This window comes from Vicugna pacos, chromosome 7 (assembly GCF_048564905.1).
Source record: "Vicugna pacos chromosome 7, VicPac4, whole genome shotgun sequence".
NCBI lineage: Eukaryota > Metazoa > Chordata > Mammalia > Artiodactyla > Camelidae > Vicugna > Vicugna pacos.
The window spans coordinates 10,700,700-10,724,142 of NC_132993.1; the positions used below are offsets into that span (position 1 = coordinate 10,700,700).

At 55.8% G+C, this 23,443-nt stretch overlaps 1 protein-coding gene across 1 annotated transcript; it reads left to right on the forward strand.

The window, feature by feature from the left end:
* Positions 1-8,792: 8,792 nt before the first annotated feature.
* Positions 8,793-23,431, forward strand: LOC102526200 (transient receptor potential cation channel subfamily V member 6). Its single transcript, XM_072964311.1, has 15 exons — positions 8,793-9,365; positions 16,753-16,850; positions 16,996-17,118; positions 17,488-17,625; positions 17,930-18,028; positions 18,171-18,346; positions 18,855-19,001; positions 19,084-19,296; positions 19,612-19,698; positions 19,801-19,877; positions 20,098-20,263; positions 20,635-20,701; positions 21,011-21,279; positions 22,311-22,417; positions 22,679-23,431. Exons 1-15 carry the CDS (start codon positions 9,238-9,240, stop codon positions 22,956-22,958), a joined length of 2,175 nt encoding a protein of 724 aa, XP_072820412.1. The 5' UTR covers positions 8,793-9,237; the 3' UTR covers positions 22,959-23,431.
* Positions 23,432-23,443: the final 12 nt, after the last annotated feature.

A 23,443-nucleotide genomic window follows, 5' to 3' on the forward strand; every position in this document is an offset into this window, starting at 1 on the left:
GAGGGGAGAAAGGAGAGGCCGAGCTGAGATAGGACTGCCTCTGCGGGTCCCTGTGAGCAGAGATAGGGCGGCATGTGGCGGCAGGGGCTGGGGTGGGGGGCATGGGGGCTGCCCGCAAGACCCCTCCTGCAGCTGAGATCACTTGATGAAGCAGAGAAAATGCCTTGACCTTGACGTGGCCAGGATCATTGACTTCTCTGAGCCAGGCCCACCTGTTTCTTAAGGCTAATGAGAAAACAATGAGAAATATGCCAGGAAACTACTATTTAGACCAGGTAACACTGAGTGGTGTCACAGGGGTGGGAACATTGGGTCACACAGCCCCTCTCTCTGCCCTGGGAGGGCACCCAGGTGGGATGTTCCCCATCGCCTGCCCCACTTCTTTGTTTCTGTGGCATTGAAGAGGCGGCAGATAGAGCCACGGACCGGAGTGGGGAAGGGGGTGCTGTGCGAGGCCCCCACTCACGTATGTGGGACCAGGCATCTGTGGGAGGGGTCTGCTTCATTGGCCAGGGGCCACCTTGGGTTCTGGGCTAACCCGAGGGCCACTCAGCTGCCCTCTGCCAACTTTCGTCCTCACACGCATCCCCACTGGAGAGCCAGGGCCCTCGAGAGATGCTGGGTGCAGGTCAAAACCCCATTTCAGTTTCCCACTCGGCCCTGGTACCAGCTGATCACTTCGGACTTGCCTAACTGCCACGGCTGTGTCCACAGAACAGCGGCACACACGTAAAATCACGCGCGCCACCGAAGTTTCACTGATGGAAGGAGCGGTCCTTGCAATATCTTTGCCTTCCTTTACCTCTCCTCCTCCATGTCTTCCTCCATTCTTCATGTCTCCACGCATGGCCTTCTGGTTCAGAGATAAGAAGATAAGGAGCGAGACAGACTTATCAAAGACTGTGGCTGCATGAAGCTCACCTCTGACCCAGGCCTTAGAGAGTGTCTCCTGCCCCTGGGTCAGAGCTCGTGACCTTAAATGGATGGCTAGTCTCTTCTCGCAGGGATTCTTAAACTGGAACTCCCTCCCCCCGCCCCCCCCCTCCGCTTGCCTCATAGAAACCAGGCCTAGAGGGAACAGCTGCACGTCGCTGCTCCTCTTCCCAGAAGTCTCCGCTCTTCATCCTCTCCCCCTCTGAGGGGGAACCTGCTGGGCAAGAAGTGGACGGCCTCCAGACCCCATGGCTTCAGTCAGTGGTCACACTCTCCCCCAGGGTCCCAGGCCAGCCCGGAGTGGGGGCTCAGGACCCGCGTGGGGGGAGGGAGGCAGTGGCGCGCTCACCACACTCTCCCCTTCATCCGGGCTGCTTCTCACGGCCCGGCCCACCTTCCGAAGGCCAGTTCATCTCTCAAGGGCAGAAGCCACTTTCTCTGTGTGGGCTGGAAACACACACACCCCCTCCTCTCCTCCCAGGACACACACGACCTGCGCACCCACAGTTCCCTGCCACCTTCCCTGTTCCCCGGTCCCCTCTGGGCCCTTCTGTTGCAATTTCCTTGGTACAGAAGCACAGTTGAACATATACTCTATGCCAGGTACTCGGATGGGGAGAGAGGAGAACAGGGGTGATTCAGCCTCTTCCTCGGAGGCTCTGCAAGCAGTGGTGGTGGGGGTGGGCAGGTACAGGAACAGCGTAAATTCAGTGCTAGTCTTTGCAGGAAGGTCATGAAGAAGGGGAGATGGGCTGGGACTCACCGGGGAGCCGGAGGATGGGTGCAGAGAGAAGAAAGGGGAGAACATGACATCTGAGTGGAGCTTCAAGGAGTGAGCTAGAATTTATGCACCAGATGATTAACACAAGGCATCTGCCTGAACTGGGGCGGCGTAGACGCTGTTACAGAGCTGGGGCCAGGGAAGTGCCGTAGACCCCAGTTCTCCTCTTCCTAGTCCATCAGTGAACAAGGGAGTTTGATCTAAACAGTCTCTCTGGGAGGGAGATGGGTGAGGCCCATAGGCTGAACGATACAGAAATCCACCCAGTGCAGGGTGAGCAGATGGAAGTTGTCTGCGCTCTGGTCCCACGAGGGGTCTGGCTGTGGGAGGGTAAGCTGGTCCCCGAAAGGGCTCCGAGACACAAAAAAGGCAGCAGCAGAAGAAACGAGGAAACGGGCAGAGGCTATTACTGTGCATTTGCCACGGGCCGAGCGCCTCCCACACCCGCTTCACCTGATCCTCACAACAGGCCTGCAGGCCACCGGCTGTTTTTCTCCTTTGACAGGTGGACACAGCCCAGAGAGGATATGTTCCTTGCCTGAGGCCAAGTGACTCTGACTGCTCGTTTGATAGACGGGACACTGAGGTTCACGGGGTGGGCTTAAGTGCACAAGATCACTCAACTAGTAATTAGCAGAGTCTGACTTTGAACACAGAGGTATCTGGCCCCAAGGCCTGTGGTCCTTCCTCCATGAGACTCGGGGCCCCGAGACAGGAAAGCTCTGACATCTGAGCGTTATTTCCTGGATGCGTTCAAACACTCACGCCCACGCAGGGAGGATGCAGCCCACGACTCTCAGGCATTCGTATGACACTGTTTGGCATATGGAGTCTTTTAATGCCCATTGTCTGCTTGCAGCCTAACTACAGCCCAACGGAGTAAATGCGGCAAGACCGTGATCCCCATCTTACAGACAAGGAAGCTGATTCTCGGAGAGATTGTATGACTGAGGTCACAGAGCTCACCAGTCCAGAGCGGGACAGTGACTCAGGGCTTCTGAGCTCCCGGAGGGACCCGGCCCCACGGTGGCTCCCCTTGCCCACCTGTATGGACAAATCCAGACCCAGCCGGTGGGGGGCTACCCTCTGAATCTACCCCTGGGCTTGCTACCAGCTCACAGGCACTCGCGTACTTCTGAAAGTAAACGTTTTCTACAACCATGTGTCACCTTTGATGGTGGGCACAGCCTTGGCTGCAGAACCACACACTGGCACATCCAGTGTACACTCCAACGGGCAGCCCTGGGCACTGACATCTGTGCTCTGGCCCACGTGCAAGGATTTGGGGCCCAACCCGGACTGCGTACTGGCTTCTGGACTTCCCTGTAGCTTGGGGACACAACCGTCAGCTCTTGGAGCTGGGAATTCAGTATGTCCTGGAAGAGTGGGTAGGGCCCGGGAGGGGAGCCAGGGGCTTGAGCACTGCCCTGAGAGCCTTGCCCGTGGAGGCTGGGCTGGCTCCTCCTGGCCAGGGAGCAGATTCGTATCAGGAGCTCGCTGTGTTCTCCTCCAGGTGCACGGGTGCTGAAGCAGATCCCGCTTGCATGGGGCCCTGCACACACAGGAGAGCATGGGGTCTGGGAAGCCCATGCAGTGGGGCAGGGGAGTCAGCCAAGGTGCACAACAGCCAAGCTCTTTTTCTGTTTCCCAGGCTGACCTGGGACCAGGGCTGACCAGGGGCCTGCCTGCGTAGGTCTGAAATTGCCCAGCGGACATCTATCTGGAGAACATTCAGTTTGGCTTCAGTGCCTCTCTTGTTCCCAGCTGGGACACCACCTTCCGGCCCCCTGGTCTGGCCTCTCCCTCTTCCTCTCAGTCTCCCACTGCGCCGCTCAGGTGTCTGCCTTAGAATTTGCCCGGTCCCTTGTGCCCCAGCCTGGCGCTGCCTTGAAGTCCAAGGGGGGACCTACCCGCTCCCTGGGCTGCCGCTCCATGGAGGGTGGTGTTGAGACCCAGAGCTCCCTCCCAGTTCTGCCTCTCCAGTCAAATCGGCAGGCACTGGTGCCCAGCGCACTCCCTCCATCCCTGTTCTGCTCTGACCCTGGACTCTCAGACCCAGGCCTCTGGAGGCAGCACACGTGCCAGCTCCCACTGTTTCTCCCCAACATTCAGCTACTGTCCCTACTTTTACAGCAGGTCTGGCATTTAGCGCGGTTTTTATGACAGTGGTGGTGGGGTGTTTGGGTGAGTGCTTGTGTTAAATAAATAGAATTTGAGAGTTCTTATCAGCACCCCGTTTGCCCTTTCACTGAGTTTGTTTTGGTGGGGAGACAAAGGCTGAGAAGTGCAGGTGGGGACACAATGGGGGAGGATGGCCAGTAAAATGCTGTCTCTGCAGGGCTGCTGGAAAGGCTGCAGTTTCCATTTGAACACGTGCTTTTGGAAAAGGGTTTTGTCTTTGGGTTTGGGTTTTTAATAGCGATGATCTAATTCGAGATAACGGCTAGAACCTGTCCTTAGAGCCCCAAACCATGGCTGTTTCCTCGGAGCGGACGGGAGCAGAGAGAGAAGCCAGATGTGCCTGCCTGGTCAGAAGGACCACACACCTGGCCCCCAGCCCCGTCCCCAGCTGCCCAGAGCCCTGGGAATCCTGGTGGGGTGGTGGGGGGGCTACACCCTCTACCGACTCAGGACCACAGGATCCTGTCATGCAGAAGGCCAGAGGATGATCAAAAGTCACATGTCCCCGTGTTCTGCCTGCCTCCCTTCTCTCCTCTCTGCTCCGCGGAACATCTGCCCTTGTGATTTAGGGTCAGACAGACAGATCTCACCTAAGCAATAAGGGGTCGCTTCTATGCTCCATCCTCTCTGCGTGGGGAAGTTGAGAGGGCCTGCCTGGGGAAGCAGAGAGTGTTCATAGGAGCAGGAAATCTCAAGAGCTTAAGAGTCTTTATTTTTGCAGACCAGGACACTAAATGGTAAGTGACTTGGCCAAGGTCCCACCGTGATTTCGGATGGAACTGGAGCTGGAACACCGCTGTTCTGATCGCATGTCAATTGCTCTCTCTGTGCCTCTTCCAGAAGCCAGGCTCACTGGGGCACATTTGGAAAGCTCTCTGGGAGCTGTGCACGCTTCAGCAGCCGCATTTCTGGTTGGCTTCCTGGTCTGCGAGCCGCGCACCGCCTGTGAGCAGGTAAGGTGAATAAAAGCAGATGGCAGGAGGCAGCAGAGTAGAGGAGTCCAGTGGAAAGGGGGGTGGCCTCGGGGTCTGGACAGAGGGAGAGAGAGAGAGACAGGAAAGAGAGGCTCTGGGAAGCCTGGTCAGGAGGACCAGAAGCTCTGCCCCAGGAAGGAAAGGCTGTGGACTGCGACACCCTCCCGACCCTGCTCTGTCTCCAGAGGGGCCACGCTGGGACTGTGAGTCCTCGCCCAACCTGCAGAGGTCTCAGGAGAGAGTCAGGGTTGGGTCAAATCTCGGCAGGTCTCCCTTTACAGCTTCAGGCCACTAACAAACCTTGTGAGGCATACCCGCTCCTCTGCAAACCAGCCGCCGCCGCTTCCCTGTCACCTCCTGGACAAGATGCTCAAAATTGTTGAGGGGGTGGGGAGGCCTGCAAACCAAGTGACATCTCTCGAGGCCAGATCAATCTTCTGTGCAGAGGTGGGGCGGGAGCAGGGAGAGCTGGCAGGCAGTGGAGGGAAATCGACAAAGGGAGGCGGGATGCACACATCCCTGTGGCCGTATGCCCTCTGGGCACCTTCTGCAAAGGGGCAAGGGTCCAAGAGGACCCTTGCCTGTGAATTTTAAAATCTGCACTTAGGAGGATGCCAGAAAACAGACACCACTGCACACACAAACAAGCGTCCTACGACACTGCTGTGACATACTGATGCAGTTGACATAAAAGGTACCCTGCGGAAACACACGTCCAGTGATGTGCACGTGCACATCTGGGAAGGCAGAACTAGCTGCCAGGCCTTCCCCAGGTCTCTTCAAGAGAGCAGCTCCTCTGTGATGCCCCCTGTGGTGCAAGCGCTCAGGTGGCTAGGGGGTGAGGATGGAAAGCTTGTAAGAAACAAGGGCAAAGGGTTGGAGCCACGGTTAGCATTGGAATGAGAAAGGCAGCCCAGGCAGCAGGGCCACTTAGTGGGGAAAAGTGCATGAGGGCTTTGCTGCAACTCAGACCTCCTGACCCGCAGAGGCCGGGGGACTGCATACACTTGGAGCCTCATGTGACTCATGTTTCTTCAGAATCACAGGATGTTTGAGTTGGAAAGGACCTTGGAGGGTTTGTAGCGCAAACTGCCCTTCAGGTGGCCAGAGATCCAGCACTTGGAGCCCGGCTCACCTGGCTCCCAGCTAGGCATCCTAGCAGAGCACCATCCTGGTGGAGCCCTGGGCCGTGCTTGTGACGTGTGTGCGACGTGTGCGTGCGTGTGTGTGTCTGTGTTCACCTGCTGACCCGCCAGCTGCTGCCATGCAGGCTTTCTGAGCTGGCACACAAGGGCTTGTGAACCCAGTGACTGGAGCAAACTCCAAGCAGAGTGAGCGGTGGTTTGACCTCGCCACCCCAGGCCGTCTGCATCCTTGCAGCCTCTTGGCGGGTCCAACCAGCCCTGCACATGACAACCCAGCAAAGGAGATGTCCCCACAAGAGGACACAGGGAGCAGGGACGGGGTGACACAGTAAGCCAGACAGGGAAACAAACACAGGGGCCGAGATGGAGGGAAAGAGGAAGAAGAAACCCAGGGTTCCACAGAGAGACCACTCAGAGTCACGGACACACGCACATATGCCCCATGGCATTCACCACAACCGCACACACACACATATGTGCACGCACACACCATGTCGCACACGAGTCACACACACGTGCATGCACACACCGCGTCATGCACCACAGTCACATACACGCGCATGCACACCATGTCACGCACCAGTCACACACACATGCACGCACACACATACACACACACATACAAGCACATGAACACCCACGCTAGCACAGAGACTAAGACCAAGGGAGCAGATACAATTGCAGAGACAGAAGCAGCGAGAGAGGAAACACAGGGGGAACCACAGAAAGACATAGGACAGAGGGAGAAACCAGGAAAAGCACGTGTGCATACACTTTTCTGCCCTGAATCAGTTGTTCTTTAGGGAGAGGGATTTGGCAATGTCTAAACAACACTGCAGATGGTCACAGCTGAGCAGAGGGCGACACTGCCGTCTCCCAGTGAGTCGTCAGAGCTGAGTACCCCACAGCGGAGGACGTCCCTCCCTAAAGAATTATTCCTTCCCGAACATCCACTGGGTCCAGGTGGAGGAACCGTGCCTGAAACAGAGAAGTTAGCGTCCAGCAGCTCCTGGGCTCCCAGCTGGGGCTGCGCCACGGCCCTCCACAGCCATTTTGAGTTTGTTCTCAGTTTCCCAGCTGCCCCGGTGACCCTGCCAATGTAGCACCAGGTGGAGGCCGTGGAGAAAGGAAAGTCTGAACAACTCCTGGAGCTTCCCTCCCCCACAGGACAAACGCCTCTGTGCCTCATCCTCCCCTCCCCCCACCCCCCAGGGCCTGAGCTGGGGTCTCTGCCTGGAGCCCAGCAGGACAGAGAGGTGGGTGGGTCAGCAGGCAGGCAAACAGGCTTAATGGGCACAAAGGTCCTGGGTTCAAGGTTTGGGTGCAGCGCCTTCCCCCCACCCAGCACGGACCTGCTGACCCTGGGCGGGTGGGGAAAGCAGCTAATTGAAGCTCGCTGTTTGTTCAGGATCTAAGGCCTGGCCTCAGCCCCAACAGCAGGAACAGAAGCACTGCTTTCTCTTTTGATTCGAGGGTGACCCTCCTCCACCCCGCCCCCAGAGACACCCCACCCCTGCACGGAACTTCCCTTCTCCCCTGCACACCTGCACACAGCGATCGCACAGGTGTGCGCACATACTCACTCCCGGCTGTGTCCTCCGGGTCTCTGAAGCAGAGACAGGTGGAGAAAAAAGACTCTGAGGCTTGGGAGGGACACATACATACCTGTGACTCTACACCCCAGCCACCCACACCTGAGGCCAGCTGGTCCCCGGCTTGCAGTGGGCAGGGCAGAAGCCAGGGCCCCCACCGCTCCTCCTGGACGGGACAGTGATCTTCCCGGGGCTCCCAGCTCCCTCTGGGCAGAGAGCTGTGCTGTGGGACCGTGGGACCAGGGTGGGCTGTGCTCCCAAAGGTCCTCACCATACCAGTCCTTTCGGTCACCTCTCAGGGACGCTCTTTGCCAGCTGGATGGAGGGAGTGTGGCAGGACAGAGAGACAGGGGGCTTGGCCTCAGGGAAGTGGGCCTGAATCTGGCCTTCGCTCCTAATCGGCTAGAAGACCTTGGGTGATTTTCCTGACCACTTTGAGCTTTGAGGGTTTTTTTTTTCCCCATGGGTAGGATGCAGATAATAATTCCTGCCTCGCAGGTTTGATGTGAGTTGCCATGGGAAGACTTCGTTAAGGGCCCGGAAGGCAGTAGCGGTAAACAAATGCTGTGTCCACTAGAAGCTGCCAGAGAAAATATTTGCAATTATTTGGGGGCATATTTATATAAAAAAAAACTTCTTCGTTATTTACCTGACATTCAAATTGCATTGAGCATTCTGTATTTTATTTGGCAACCCAATCCTTCTCTGTCGTGCTGGAAACAAGCCTTGAGAGCTCTGGAGTCGGGGTCTGCAAACTCTGCCCAGGGGGCCAGATCCTGCCCACAGCGCCATTTTGTGCCCTCGCCCGTGAGCTCAGAATGGATGTTACATCTTTTAGGGGCTACAAAAGACAAACCAGGAAGTAGGTGTGTCAGGTTCTGCAGACCTGTGCGCAGCTTGCAAAGCATAAAATATTTACATTTACTCTCTGGCCCTTTACAGAAAGCTGCTGACCCGCAGTTGGCGAGGGGACTAAGTGTTTTCCATATTTATGTACCTTCTCTTGGCCGGGCAAGAAATTAAATGGGAGCGTCCAGGAGAGCTGTCTCCAGGACGAGGAGGCCCAGATAGGCTCTGTGGGAAAAGCGGGCTCCCGGGGCACCCCTGGGGCCCCTCAGACTTGGTGAGCTTCCTGACTCCTCCCCATCCTCCCTCACTGGCTTGAGTATCTCAGGCTAGACCTTTCCAGGTCTTTCTATAAAAGGTCACCGAGTGTCCCAAAGTCCAAGGAGGCCTCTCCAGTCTCTCTGGCCTGGCTGGAGACAGGAGACCTTGGGTAGACAGGGAGCTTAAGCCAGGCCTCAGCCAGCAGGCAGACCTGCTGGCCTGTCTCTTTAAATCTCAGGTAATTTGGGAGGAGGGAGGGAGTGTCTGCTCACTCCCAGGAGGAGCTCCTGACGGAGGAGCCCAGTGGCGGGAGTCCCAGCTCTGCCAAGTGGAACAAACTCGGAGGCCTCTCGGTCTGGAGGGTGCACCTCAGGGAGACTCCTCCGGAGTCAAGAAGGCCAGAGACGGGACCTCTGCGGGCAGAGGGCTGGCCGGCCCCAGGGGCTGCCGATGTGGCCCCAGGGCTGAGTCCAGCCGGGGTCTGGCCTTGGCCCCAGCTCCCCAAGGAGCCGGTCCTACGCTCCATGGGGCTGTCGTTGCCCAAGAAGAGGGGGCTCGCTCTCTGCCCATGGAGAAGGCTCTGTAAGTGGATGCAGCGACGAGAGTCACGTGCTCAGAGCCGAGATGAGCAGAATCTGCTGCAGCAGAAGAGGTAAGCCTCAACCTGCTCCCCCCGCACCCCCGGCCGGCCTGTGCCTCTCCCCACTCTTCCCTTTCGTGCCCCCTGCCCCGTCTCAAGCGTGCTGGGCACCTCCGTCTGAGAAGACTGTTCTCCCAGGCCTGGCTCCTCGGGTCTTGGCCTGTGAGGCTAGTTCCCCAGGGCCCCAGGTGGAAGCGGAGGGGGCCGGTATGAGCACAGGCGTTCGCGATCTTTAAGATGCAAGCGAGTGTGCAAGCCTCTTGGGCCTTGCTGGGCCTTGGAAGGATGGTGGCATCATATACCCAGACCCCAGAGGTGCTGGTGGGGCAGGACAATGCCTTGTATCTCCACACCCTGCCCCTAGAACAGTCTCGGCAGAAACACACAGCACATACAGAGACACGTGTGGGAATGAATGAATGGATGAACGAGGCAGAGAGGGAACGGGGAACCGCAGACCCCAGGAACCACAAAAGAAGACAAAATGTGATCATCAGTCCTGCGCACTCATCTCATCAGCCTTTGACCAAGGCCCTTCTCTGTGGCAGACTCTTGCAGTGGGATGGGGGGTGTGTTTTGGAGAAAAGGAAGCTGGGATCCAGCCGTGGAATTTATTACCCTCTGTTAGGAGAGAGGGGCATGGGCAAGGAGCCAAAATACCAGATGAGCTTGGAATCCATCGAATGCAGGTGGAAGAACTTGAGAAGCTCTAAAGGTTGGGGCCGAAGCAAACCTCGCTGGCTGCTCCCAGCCTCTGGGAACGTCCCTCAGCTCACGTGCCGCTCCCCCCGCCTCCATGGCGGCTTAGAGTTGGGAGGTGGCGAGGAAGCTTGAGGCCATCCCCGTGGGTGGTTTCGCCTCCAGTCCCCGTGGATCTCCTCACCAAGGACTGGCAGGCTAGAAGGAAGTCCTCTTGGGGTCTTCCTGGGCCCTTCAGAAGGCAGGGGCGATGTCTATTCATAGGGGAAAGTTCAAAGTTTTTGTATCCGAGGGTCCTTCTCCATCTCCAAATGCAGGGGCCTCCCTGAGCCTGACCGGGAGGCTGGGGTCTCCCTGGAGCCCCTGTGGTTTTTTCCTCCTTTTGCTCAAGGATTCAGGGCTGAGGACGTGCTGCCTTTTTTTGAGTGCTGGCTTCTCTGGTCTCTCACACCAGCCACCCACCTCTCTCCCCGCCAGGCCTGGGAGAGTGGGGGCTGAGCACATGTTTGGCTGATGACATCTTGAGGCAACAGAATGGTACTGTTGTTGGCGACTGGGCCATCACTGGTTCCACTCATCCCCATCCCACTCTCGGGACCCCAGGGCGGGGGGAGCCAGGCAGGAGCACAGAAAGGCCTGGGGGCTTGGCAGCGGCGGCGGAGGCTCCCTGGGTGCCTGTGTGTGACAAAGACAGAGCCAAGGACCCGGGTTGGGGCCCTGGGCGGCTTCTCTTTGTCTTATCTGCCCCCGTTTCTTCTTAAGAACATCTGGCAGGACGTCCTCTTGCGGGCTTGGGCTAGGAAGGCCCGCTGTCCCCGCTCTGAAGGACTCCCCCCCACCGCCACCACTTGCAGATCTCCCCTGTCTGACTGCACAATTTTCTTGGTCCCCTTCTTCCCAGATACCAGGAGCCTGGACTATTGACTCTCCTCTGGGTGGGTACTCCCCAGAAGGACCTGGAAGAGCCAGGAAGGAGAGTGTCCAAGGCTGTGCCATCCACCAGCCTCAGGGAAGATTTGTGGGTGACTAGACTACATAAGCTGACCATGTACATAAGGACAGTGTGGCCAGGGGACGAGGGAGTGACGGAAGGAAGCAACCAATGTGCCCAGCACCTTCTTATCGCCTATCATCCCCAGACCAGCTGTGGGCCTGTTACCCCCATGACTGGGGCAGACCCAGAGTGAGCCTGATGAAGCCAGGATCTGGGACAGGAGGGGGACTCTGGGTGGGGTTGGGGGCACTCCAGTGGGTGGAGCATGGTCCAATGAGAAGGGAAGGCGTTCAGGTCTCTCCAGGAATACGGGGAACCCAGCATTTCCCTCTCGGGTAGACTTCTTTGGGTCTTAGTTGTCACCCCCTCTGCTTAAATTGACACCATTGGGATCTGAGTTGAACTTTCACCTTGCTCTCCAGTCTTCTGCACCGTCTCTCTCTTGGCATTGAATTGTCTTATTTCCTGAGATGCAATGTACAAACCATTGAGCATAAAACACTCCGCTGGGTTTGCAGAAACGAACATAGCACATCCTCTGCTTTCAAGACACATACATTCTCAAGGGCAAAACGCACCAATGGGTGTCAGCTTGGGTTGAGAGTGAGCCTGGCGAGTGTTCTAAGAAGGCTGTGAACAAGCATCATGGGAGCCTAGAGGAGGACACTGCGGGCTCTGATTGTGGCTGGTGTGGGACATGCGGGGCGGCTTCCAGAGGCTGCCTCATCTGACCCTCCCCCGACCCCCTTGCTAGCACGGTCACCCTCCCTCTAGCTGGCAGAAGGCAGGGAACACTAGCGTATCTCTTCTGTTTAGATAGATCCCTGTGTCATGACATGTGTGAACCGCTGTGTCTGTTGAAGGCAAGCGCTGGGACTCTGCAGCACGTGGAGACTCCAGGCTTCAGTGAATTACACGCACACGTGTGCAACTTGCAGGCGCTTATGTCTCCTATGTGCAGGATACACCTCTGGCACTTGGAAAGGTGACCAGTTCCAAGTCTGGAATCAGCCACTTCCCCAACCTTTGGCTTCCTCATCCCATAGCCAAGAACTTGAGCTGGAGGGAGGTCACCCCAAGTGGCCAGTGCCTCCTCCACTCACAGCTGCTCTATCCTTCATCTGTGGTCACTGCTCCAGCTGCACCCCTCCCCACCCTCGCCAGCAACCCCAACCCCAGAAAAATTGGGAAGAGCCACACAACTAGAAGAACCACATAATTTAGTGGTGAGAGCCTGAGGCTAGGTTCCTGGCCAAGCATTCTGCCTTTAACTCTGTCTGATCTTCTGGCAATGAACTAACTAGACGGCCTCGGTTTCCTTTGTAGAAAAATGAGAGAATTTTCAGCCTGTGTCATGGGGTTGTAAAGCACAAACGTGCTTGTGAGATGCTGCTTTGGAAGCTGAAAACACACTTAAAACACGGGACCGCTGTGATTTAGAAAAACACCACAGTAAAAAGCCAACTCCAGTGAGTCGGAGGGGCTGTGAACTTTCTCCTGTTAGAACTGTATCCACCTGGGAACCAGGCTCTGAGCTTCCAGATGGTGTGTGCCCTCCCCTGCCCAGCGAGCACGCTCCTCTGAGAGGAGAGTGTGGAGACACCAGTGGGTTCCACGCGTGTGGATACAGCCCCCCGCGATTCACACAGAGAATAGGGACAGAGAAATGGCCAATGAGCGCCCCGCGCTTCCTCCAACATGTCTGGACAAATCACCTTGGGACCGCAGGTCTCTTTCTCCATCTGTTACGTGAACAGATTAGACGAGGTTCCTAGGGGCTTTCAAGCTCTAAAGGCTGACTGGAATTCTCCTCTAGACACTCTTGATCCTGCCTTGTTTCCCAGCAACGAAACATGAATTTGGCCTGTACACGCTGCACACACAGGTGCACGTCCACACACATGAGTGCACACACAGACGCGTACACATCCACAAGAATGGAGGTGGAGAGGACGAAGTGGAGGGAACGGGGACAGAGGGAAAGCGACAGATCCTGCACCAGGGTCCAGAGTGTCCCCCAGGGAAGATCAGTGCTTTGTTCATGCTATACAAAGTGTGCTAGGTCATGCCAGGAACCCTTATAGCAGGGTTTCCACCAGTCCAGCATTGAACAGACGGTTCAGTTTTGTAGTTGTCCAGCAAAACAAGACATTCTAAATCCTGAAATCACCTTTCATGTTGTTATCTGCTCTATAATCTATTACATTCTTTTATTAAATACTTAATCAGCGGTTGCTTCAAAGGCTTCACCTTTTTGGTTCCCTTCTAGTTGAGTTTTTAATGATTTGTAAGAAAACATGCAGAGGGAGTTGCTCATTCTTTTTCACGTGAAAAATCCTTTCTTTAAAAATTGATTATGAATGATGATACCTCGAGGTCAGGGTTTCTCTGCCTTGGCACTTTCGGCACGTTGGGCAGAGAGTTCTCTGTGACGGGGAGGCTGCCCTTTGTCAGAAGCTGAGCAGTATCCCTGCTCTCTAACTAATCGATGCCAGTAGCACCCCCTCTCCAACAACCACGACATCCCAGACCGTCTGCAGACATTGCCAACTCCCTGGGAGGCGGCAGGAATCCCCCCCGGTGCAGCATCACTGCTCTAACCCACTGTTTGTCAATAAGAGATTCTGGTAGTAACGTTCGTATTCTACTAAGCAAAGTGAAACTCTCCCCCGGAAGGGAGTGCATGTAATTTAGCCATTAAAATCGGAAGACCTTTGTCAATGGTCTTCCTGGCCAGGGAGATGTCTGGTGAAGATGTCTAGATTTTGCTCCAGATTTCAACCTCTGTGCTGGGTTGCTTTGGAAGAAACTACTTATTCCCCAGACACAAGAATCTTTGGAGGGGTCTGCTCTTGTGCCTTTTTTTAGGGGGACCAAAGATAGGTGTTCTGAGGATCTGCCTCACTGCCAAGAATGGCCTCAAGGGCTTTCTCATCTGCCCCCTTGTGGCCCTGCGGTGCTATTGCAAGTGATGGCTTTGCTTGCTTCCCTGGACCCACTTGTTCACACATTGTCCTCCCTCTTTGTTGGATACTGGAGTTGGCCACCCAGAAGAGGCCATGTCTCTGTAAACCTCACTGGTTTGTGTCATAAGCTGGTTCTTCACTCAGAGTGTGATCTGATTGGGGTGTCCAGATAAAATAAAAGACATTGGGTTAAATCTGAATTTCTGATAAACAACAAATACGTTGTTATAGTATAAGTATGTTCCAAGTATTGCAAGGGACATACTTGTATTAAAAAACTATTTGTTGTTTATCTAAAAGTAACCTCTAACTGAGCATCCTCATGTTTGTAGTTGGTAAATCTGGTAAGCCCCGTTCAAAGAGTAGCTCCCTGTCCTTCCCAGACCACCAGGGCGGTCAGGAGAGACAAGAAACAGAATACGTGGTGAATGGAGGTTTGTGAGGGACACGTGCGGGCGTCACAGGTGTGTGGGGACCAGGAGGGATAGCTCTGGGCCTGCCACTGCCTCGCCTCCCCATTCATGTCTTAGGAAGCAGGGAGCAGAACTCTGCACTTGGGTCAGAAGCCCCCTGGGGCTCATTTCCAGCTTTACCATTAGCTTTTAGTCAAAATGAGGCACAAAACTAGAAGCTAGTTGGAGGAGGGCAGAGAAAGGATACAAAGGTGAGAAAGTGGCAGCTATCTGCCTTCAGGGACCCCTGGTGTAAGGACCCCTAGTGGAGAGGAAGAGACAAATACTAAGCACAGCACACAGGGAAAATGCTGAAGTGAAAGCAAGGCCAGAGGAGAGGGTGGAAAACATCCTGGGTGTGTGTGTGTGTGTGTGTGTGTGTGTATGTGTATGTGTGCGTGTGCACGCGCGTGTGATGGGGAATAGTGCTTGCTCTAGAATATCTATAAAGGAAAGGTTTGGACAAATTGTTGGAAAAGGTAGTGGAGATGGTGGGGGTGATGATGGTGATGGTCGGGGTGGTGAGGGTGGGGGTGCTGGGGGTAGCGACGATAGGGGTAATGGTGGTGGTTATGGTGGGGGTGCGGGGAGCACAGCAAACTTGTTTTGCAGCTGTGTGTGCATACCAAGCATACTATTTTTTACTTAGATTATAAGTTTGCCTAGGGTTGGCTCAGGGGGATGGCTGATGGAGAGAATGAGGAGGGACAGGAAAGCCAAACCGCCTTCTGGCATTGCTACAATTCATTGATTCTACAGGTGGTGGTAGTGAGCGTCTGCCACACGTGGGGCATATTCCCAGGCATGGGCAGCACAGAACAGAGAGGGAATCGGGCGGGGTGGGGGGGCTGGATTCCAGGTGGAGGGAGAGTTTTAGCACAGGTATGGGAAGAATGGTAAACCCTGGGGCAGTGAGGCCGAAGTGCTGAGTGTGAGGAATGACTGGGAGGAAGAGAGCGTGGAAAAGTCGTTGCACAAAGGCTGAAGAAGGCTTCTGAGTTTCTTTTCCTTGGGCATTTAAGAGCCCGTTGGATTTTTATAAACTGTGGTTGCTTCTGCCCTTTAGAGAGAGTATCTTGGCAGCATCAAGAAGAATGGATTGGGGGTAAATCGGCTGGAGGGAAGCTAGTTAGGAGAACGTTTTGCTAATCCTGGCCTAGAGAATGAGGACGTGGATTAAGGAGGGTCGATAGGAATGAGGAGGTAGGGACTGAAGGGAGAGAGATGCTGAAATGACAGGGCCGGTGGCCGCCTGTGTGGCATGACGTGGGAGCGGGCGCCATCCTTGCTCTCCTGGTCCCCCTCCCGCCCCCTGCTCTTGGGGCGGAATTCCCGCTGCTGCCAGTCCTTCCGTGTATGAGCTCCTGTGCACGCAGCTGGCCATCTCTGATAAACCGTGTTACTCCATTCGCTCCTGTAGAAAGACCCGGTGGCTCTGGGCCAAGAAAGAAGAGTAAATAAAAGGGACCCCATGGCTCTTAGTTGGGGATAACTTTTGATATTTTAAAAGGCTTTTAGTTTGTCATAGGTTTAAACTCGAAAGTCAGAGAAGATGATTCTTTGCCTAAAACAAGTGAGAAGCAGATAGGAAGTTGGAAGAGCCCATAAACTGATTTAGGAGCCAGGGGGAAAAAAAGGTCCACGGGTGCTTTTTGATTGAGCCCCAGAGATGCTGTTTGATGGAGGAAAGCGCCAGGGTCAGAGGGCTGTGCTGAGGTAGGGCTCGGAAGGGGAGCGTCACGCGACAGAAAACCTGCCAGCCTCTCCATGTTGGCCTCCCCCACAGACATGAGGGAGGAATGCCTTGTACCCTTAGTCCATGAAAACAAGGCTTATCTCAGAAGGTAATCTCAGGACTTTAAGTGAAGCTAAACCAGGGTTGCTCTTGAAGTCAACAGGTCAGGAGGTGAATGAGTATTTAACTAAAACTTCGCCTTCCCTACCCAGTACACACAGGACTGACACACACACACACACTCTCTCTCTCTCACACACACACACCACACACACACACACACACACACACACACACACACTCTGGTCCCAGCACCCAGGGGAAGGGGAAGCAGTCTCTGGGGTTCCACATAAGCTTAAAGGGGAAAAGTTGGTTTGGCTGGGCTGACGAACTGGTCAGAAAAAGAGCTCAGGCAGCCCTTTCTGTCCCTGGGGGCCCCAGAGGCACCCCTTCTCTGGGCGAGGGAACTCGGCAATCACTGCCGCTGACGTATATGATGGAGCAAAGCCATCACCCCCGACCCACAACTGGGCATACGCCCGCTCTCCTGCAGGATCTGGGAGTTCCCACTCCTCCGAGCTGCCAGAGAGAATGATGTCCAGACTCTCAACAAGCTGCTCGAGAGTGAGGCCTATGATGTGCACCAGAAAGGTAAGGGGCAGAGCCCGCGGGGCACCTCTCCTCCTGGGCCAGCTCCCCCGGAGCAGCCCAGGACCTTCTGCTGTGGGCCCTGAGATCTCCAAGGTCCCCCTTCCCTGCTCCTGAGAAGCTGTGTGACTCTTGTTGTCAATGCCAGGAGCCCTGGGGGACACAGCCCTGCACATAGCCGCCCTCTATGACAACCTGGAGGCCGCCATGGTGCTGATGGAGGCCGCGCCGGAGCTGGTCAAGGAGCCCATGACATCTGAGCTACTTGAAGGTGAGGGACAAGGGCCCGGGACGGAGGGAGGGGTGCCCAGCAGAATTTTCAAGTCAGCTTTGCGGTGGATAATTCGGGGAAACCAAGAGGGCATCTGAGCCCCCTACTCTTTCCTCCCCTCTTCACCTCCCTTCTTCCTTGGCATCCTCAGTGCACCCCCTTAGAGCACCACCCACTGAAATGGAGAGGCCTAGAGTGGGCAGAGGCGGGCAGTAGCTGGATCCCATGGGAACCCTGCCAGATCCAGGATGCCCCACTGCCACCATTCTCCCCCCACTGCCCTGGTGAAGAGGACCAGGTGGAGCTATGGGAGGGACCACCTGCAGGGTCCCAGGGACAGACCCCATGACTGAGGGCTCTCTGATCCAGGTCAGACGGCACTGCACATAGCCATCATGAACCAAAATGTGAACTTGGTAAAAGCCCTGCTTGCCCACGGGGCCAACGTGTCTGCAAGAGTTACAGGATCCGACTTCCGCCTCAGCCCCGGCAAGCTCATCTACTTCGGTGAGAGCCAGGGCCAGGGCCAGGGCCGGGGGGTGGGGAGGTGGGCAGGAGCAGAGGGAGGGAGGGCAGGGGAGGCTCCAGCCTGGGGAAGCTGGGAGGGGTCAGCCCTTACAGGGCTGAAGGCCAGAGCCAACCCCCGCCCCCACAGCCCCCGCACCACCCCTGTCTCTGGTTCTGCTGACAAGTGTCCCCAGGCCCAGAGCTGAGATGGGGGAGGGGGCAGTCTGGGGGAGGGGGCAGTCACTTGGAGAGACTGCCCATCCCAGCCTGCACGCTCATGGCGCGGGGCCCTCTGCACCCCCAGGGGAGCACCCTTTGTCCTTTGCTGCCTGCATGGGCAGCGAGGAGATCGTGAGGCTGCTCATCGAGCATGGAGCTGACATCCGGGCCCAGGACTCCCTGGGTAAGAGCCGGGCCGAGGAGGGCGGGGACACTGGGGGTGTGAGGGGAGGGGTTCGGGCCGCCCTCAGGCCCACCCAGTGGGTCACAGGGAGCATCGGGGACTTTGGTCCCAGGGGCCATGTGACACCCGTGTCCTCCCCTAGGAAACACAGTGCTGCACATCCTTGTCCTCCAGCCCAACAAAACCTTTGCCTGCCAGATGTACAACCTACTGCTGTCCTACGACAGGCGTGGGGACCGCCTGCAGTCCCTGGAGCTCGTGCCCAATCACCAGGGCCTCACCCCCTTCAAGCTGGCCGGAGTGGAGGGCAACACTGTGGTGAGGGGCACTCCCCCAGCCCCACCATGTCCTTCTCTGACGTTCATCTTACACTGTCTGGCCCTTAAAGGAAATAGATGTGAATGGGCCTCCCTAAAATGCTGAGATCTTGTTTTCAGCTTTGATTGAAATTTCTTTTTCGGCCCCTGTCTTCCTTGCCCTCTTTCTCAGCCACTTTCTCTCCCCTGAGTTACTGGGGGCTTCTAGAGCCTAGAGTTCACCCTGGAGTCGTGTGTAATGCCTCCGTCCACCTGCCCTTTCACCCCCGGGGCAGCAGCCCTGAATCCTTTCACCCCCTCTTTCCAAGCTCTGGAGGGAGTGGCGAGGGAAGAGGATGAGCCTAGGAGGCTGGCGTGAAGACGGGTTCTTCTGCCCAGGAAGCTGTGGTTTCTAGGTGAAGAGCAGGCACCCTTTGAGCACCACTGTCCTTCTGGACAAGCCTCCCAGCCACACATGACAGTCCCCTTTGCTTGCCCCTCCTCACTCGTCTCCCCACCCTCCACCTCAGATGTTCCAGCACCTGATGCAGAAGTGGAAGCACATCCAGTGGACGTGCGGGCCACTGACCTCCACCCTCTACGACATCACGGAGATCGACTCCCAGGGGGAGGATCCATCCCTGCTGGAACTGATCGTCACCTCCAAGAAGCGGGAGGTACGGGGGTGTGGTCTGCAGGGCCAGGAGCAGCTGGGGAGGGAGGTCAGGGTCTCTGAGCTGCTTCCTCCTGCTGCTGCAGGCTCGCCAGGTCCTGGACCAGACGCCATTGAAGGAGCTGGTAAGCCTCAAGTGGAAGCGATACGGGCGGCCGTACTTCTGTATGCTGGGCGCCATCTACCTGCTCTACATCGTCTGCTTCACCGTGTGCTGTGTCTACCGCCCCCTCAAGCCCAGGACCAGCAACCAAACCAGCCCCCGAGACAACACCCTCCTCCAGCAGAAGCTGCTTGAGGTGAGACCTTAGGGGCAGCAGAGCTTTGGGCTGGATTCAGTTCTCTGCCCTTTCTCAGCCACGTCATCACTTTTCTGTCTTCCAACCCACCTTTCTCCTCTTGCCCAGGTCTTGAAGACATGCACACTCAAAATACATGCACACAAAAACAGACATGCTCTCAGAGCAGAGTTTCAGATGGGCAAACCAAATAGGTTAAGAAGAATCTGACCAGGCTGGTGACCTTGTGTACCAGGGGGCGCTGACTTGCACCAGGGGGCAGGCCGGGCAGATGCAGGGAAGCCCCGAGTCCTCTGACCGTGTTTCTCCCCTCAGGAGGCCTACGTGACCCCCCAGGATCACCTCCGACTGGTGGGGGAGCTGGTGTCCGTCTTTGGAGCTGTGATCATCCTGCTCTTAGAGGTGCGCTGTGGTCAGGAACCCAGGTGTGAGGCTGGCAGCCCCAGGGATCCAGCCTGAGTCTCAGTCTACAAGTGCTTTTGTGTCTTCCTGGCCTCTTTCCAGATTCCAGACATCCTCCGGCTAGGAGTCACCCGCTTCTTTGGACAGACCATCATCGGAGGGCCGTTCCATGTGCTCTTGTGAGTCTTCTTCCTCCCATCCTCAGGCTCTAGTTTCACTCCCTGGATTCCTGAGCCCCAGACAACCCTGACTCCAGAGACCCCTCCCTCTCCGATATGTGTGTGACCCTGTGTATTGAGCTTGTGATGGCTGGGTCTGGAGGAACTGTCTCCACCACCGTCTTGCCCTTGGATCCCCAGATCAGCCCAGTCTCCCTCTCACTCCCTGCTCTCCCCCCAGCATCACCTACGCCTGCACGGTGCTGATGATCATGGTGATGCGGCTCACCAGCACCAGCGGGGAGGTGGTGCCCATGTCCTTTGCGCTGGTGCTGGGCTGGTGCAACGTCATGTACTTTGCCCGAGGATTCCAGATGCTGGGCCCCTTCACCATCATGATCCAGAAGGTCAGTCCCTCCTCCTCAGCTTTCCAGAGAAATGTCCCAGAGCAGAGCTGCCAACATTTCTGTAAAGGGCTTGAACCAGACATCTCAGGCTCGGTGCATCATATGTGCTCTCTGTTGCATATTCTTTTTTTTTTTTAACTCTTCATTATTTTCTCAATCCCTTTTTATAAAAAGGATAGTTTTTGGTCCTTTAGTTTAGAGACCATACCAAAACAGGCCAAGTGGCTTTGGCCTGCAGGGCATAGTTTGCCAACTCTATCCTAGAGGGTGGTTCTCTTAGATGCCGCAGGGTTAGCCCTCTTAGAGGCTGTAAGGGACAGTTGCTCAAGGGACCGGTGTGGAGATGTCCTCCCTCCCCCTCTTCCCTCCAGATGATTTTTGGTGATCTGATGCGATTCTGCTGGCTCATGGCTGTGGTCATCCTGGGCTTTGCCTCAGGTAAATCATCTAAGATGGGGGCCGTGGGCTGGAGAGGCTGGAGGAAACTAGAAAGCACAGAATGCCTCTAGATAAACTTGGGGGGAAGATGGGGAGGAAGGCGGAGGTGAGAGGGGGCTCTTGGCATCAGGAGGGTGAGCCATATGGAAAATGAGGGTCTGTAAGAACCCGAAGTATGGAGTGATGCAGTGCGGGGATGGTGATCCTGGAGATGAAGGAGACGGGACTGAGATGGGCAGCAAAGAGCTGGCTGTGGTTTAGCCACGTATATGGTTGCCATATTAACTCTCACCCCCGTGTGTGGAGCAGCCTTCTTCGTCATCTTCCAGGCAGAGGACCCCAACGACCTGGGCCATTTCTACAACTACCCTATGGCGCTGTTCAGCACCTTTGAGCTGTTCCTCACCATCATCGATGGCCCTGCCAACTATGACGTGGACCTGCCCTTCATGTACGGCATCACTTACGCCGCCTTTGCCATCATCGCCGCTCTGCTCATGCTCAACCTCCTTATTGCCATGATGGGCGACACCCACTGGCGGGTGGCCCACGAGCGCGATGAGCTCTGGAGGGCCCAGGTGAGCCCCCTGGTGGCTGGGAGGGTGAGTACAAGTCATGGGGCCAAACTCGGAAGCAGGATATTTTGACCCTACCCTCTGTTTAAACAGATATTGCACGGTACGAAAAAATAATGCAAAGTGTGCAGAAGAATTGGGTTAGCATTACCACAAGCAATACCGGAATAGCTGAAAAGAATTCCTCAGTTTCTGCAAAAATTAAAACCTGTCATTTCTAGAATAATCAACAAGAAGTAAAGCTTGATAGTGGCTACAACGGCAGCCAGTAAATTTTGTTACTGAATAAAAACCAGAGTACCAAACGTTTGGGGGGGCAAGAGTTAAGGCTTCAAAATTTGACCCAGAAAAATTGGGCTGTTAAAAATAATATCACCAAACCTCCCCAGAGTAGCAGAAACTATCTTCCAGCTAGATAATCATGATGGGCACAAAAGAATGAACTAATTGCCATCAAATCATCATTTAAAAATAGGCTTGGAAAATAACTTAACAAAACTTCAGCAAAATAAAAACGGAAATCCCTCAAATTGGATGGTATTTAACTGTGTTGTATTGAAAATGGAGTTTAAAAAAAAAATCCTGAGCTGGCCAAACAGGGTTTGCTCATGAAAATATTTTTCCCATGCAAATGTATTGATATGAGATTTCTCATGAGGATGGTTGCATTTCTAAGTAGTCTTTATACCTGAAGGGTCAAAATATTCTGTAGCCCCACGGATCCTTTCTCTGTGCTCTGCCCTCCTTCCTGTGTGCTTGGAGCAAGGTCTCGCAACCTTCTGCAGGATCAGCTTGGCATGGCTGTCAGGTCACTGGGTGAAGCACGGTGGGGCTCAAGGCTCCTTGACTCTCTCCCGGAGAAGGGGGTTGACAAAGCTGACACCACCATCCTCGCCTTAGGAGTGGTGCCTGTCATCTCTAAGAAACCATGAGTCTCCCAGCCATTGCTAAACTGTTGTCCTTCTGCCCAGCATCCTCTCCTCTCCCGGTCTGCACCCGCCTCTGATGTGGTCCCCTTCTGTCCCCACACGCAGGTGGTGGCCACCACAGTGATGCTGGAACGGAAGCTGCCTCGCTGTCTGTGGCCTCGCTCTGGGATCTGTGGGCGCAAGTTTGGGCTGGGAGATCGCTGGTTCTTGCGGTGAGTGACGGCACAGGCCAGCATCCCTGTGCTCCCTAAGCTTCAAGCCTCACTGGGGGCAGGGACCTGCTAGATCCCTAGGCCCTGAAAGCATCCACAGAGCTGCTGGACCCCAGTGTACTACTTCCTGAGGCCTGGCGTCCCCTGTGTCCATGGGGGCTGCAGACAAGCAACAGGCCGATAGCAGTGGGGATGGGGAGGGGCTGGGAGCCAAGGGCTGGGCCAAGGTCAGCCTTTCCATTGAGTCCCCCGTCCCCGCAGGGTGGAGGACAGACAGGAGCTCAACCGGCAGCGCGTCCAGCGCTATGCGCATGCCTTCTGCAACCCAGGCTCCGAGGACGACTTGGACAAAGACTTGGAAAAGACAGAAAAAACGTGGCTAGGCCACCCCTTTGGCCCCCACCTGTCCCTTCCTACCCCCTCGGTGTCTCGAAGTACCTCCCGCAGCAGCACCAACTGGGAGAGGCTTCGGCAGGAGACTCTGAGGGGGGTGGTCAACAAGGCTCTGGAAGACGGGGAGGGCTGGGAGTACCAGATCTGAGTGCCTCCTCTTGCCTCGGCTCCTGAGAGCATCAGGAAAAAAAAAATTGCCTAGACCTCTACCCCCTTGACCTGGAAGATTAGAGTAGGGTGAACCCAAGGAATGCAAGTTGGGAACAACTGCCCCCAGGCTTCTACTTCCATTCCAGGGCACCAGAAACTGAGGAGCTGGCCCCCGCCTCAGCTGAGCACAGGGCCCAGTGTCACCCACCCTGGCTAAACTGAAGGTGGCTGCACTGAGCAAAGCACTTTAAGAAAGGCTTGCTGCCTCGGACACCGGTCTCTACGGTGGTGTCACACCTGCAGACAGTTGAGGAGGCTGTGGAAAGGGGTGTGAATGAGGGCACAGGTACTGCTTTGGGGGGAGGCCACCTCCTCCCTTCCAATAAAGTCATTTCCTGCTCATTGCTCTGTGTCTCTGGCGCAGCCTGCGAGGCAATGTGGTCTCCCGGTCCCACCCCTCTGCTCCAGGCCTCACCACACCTC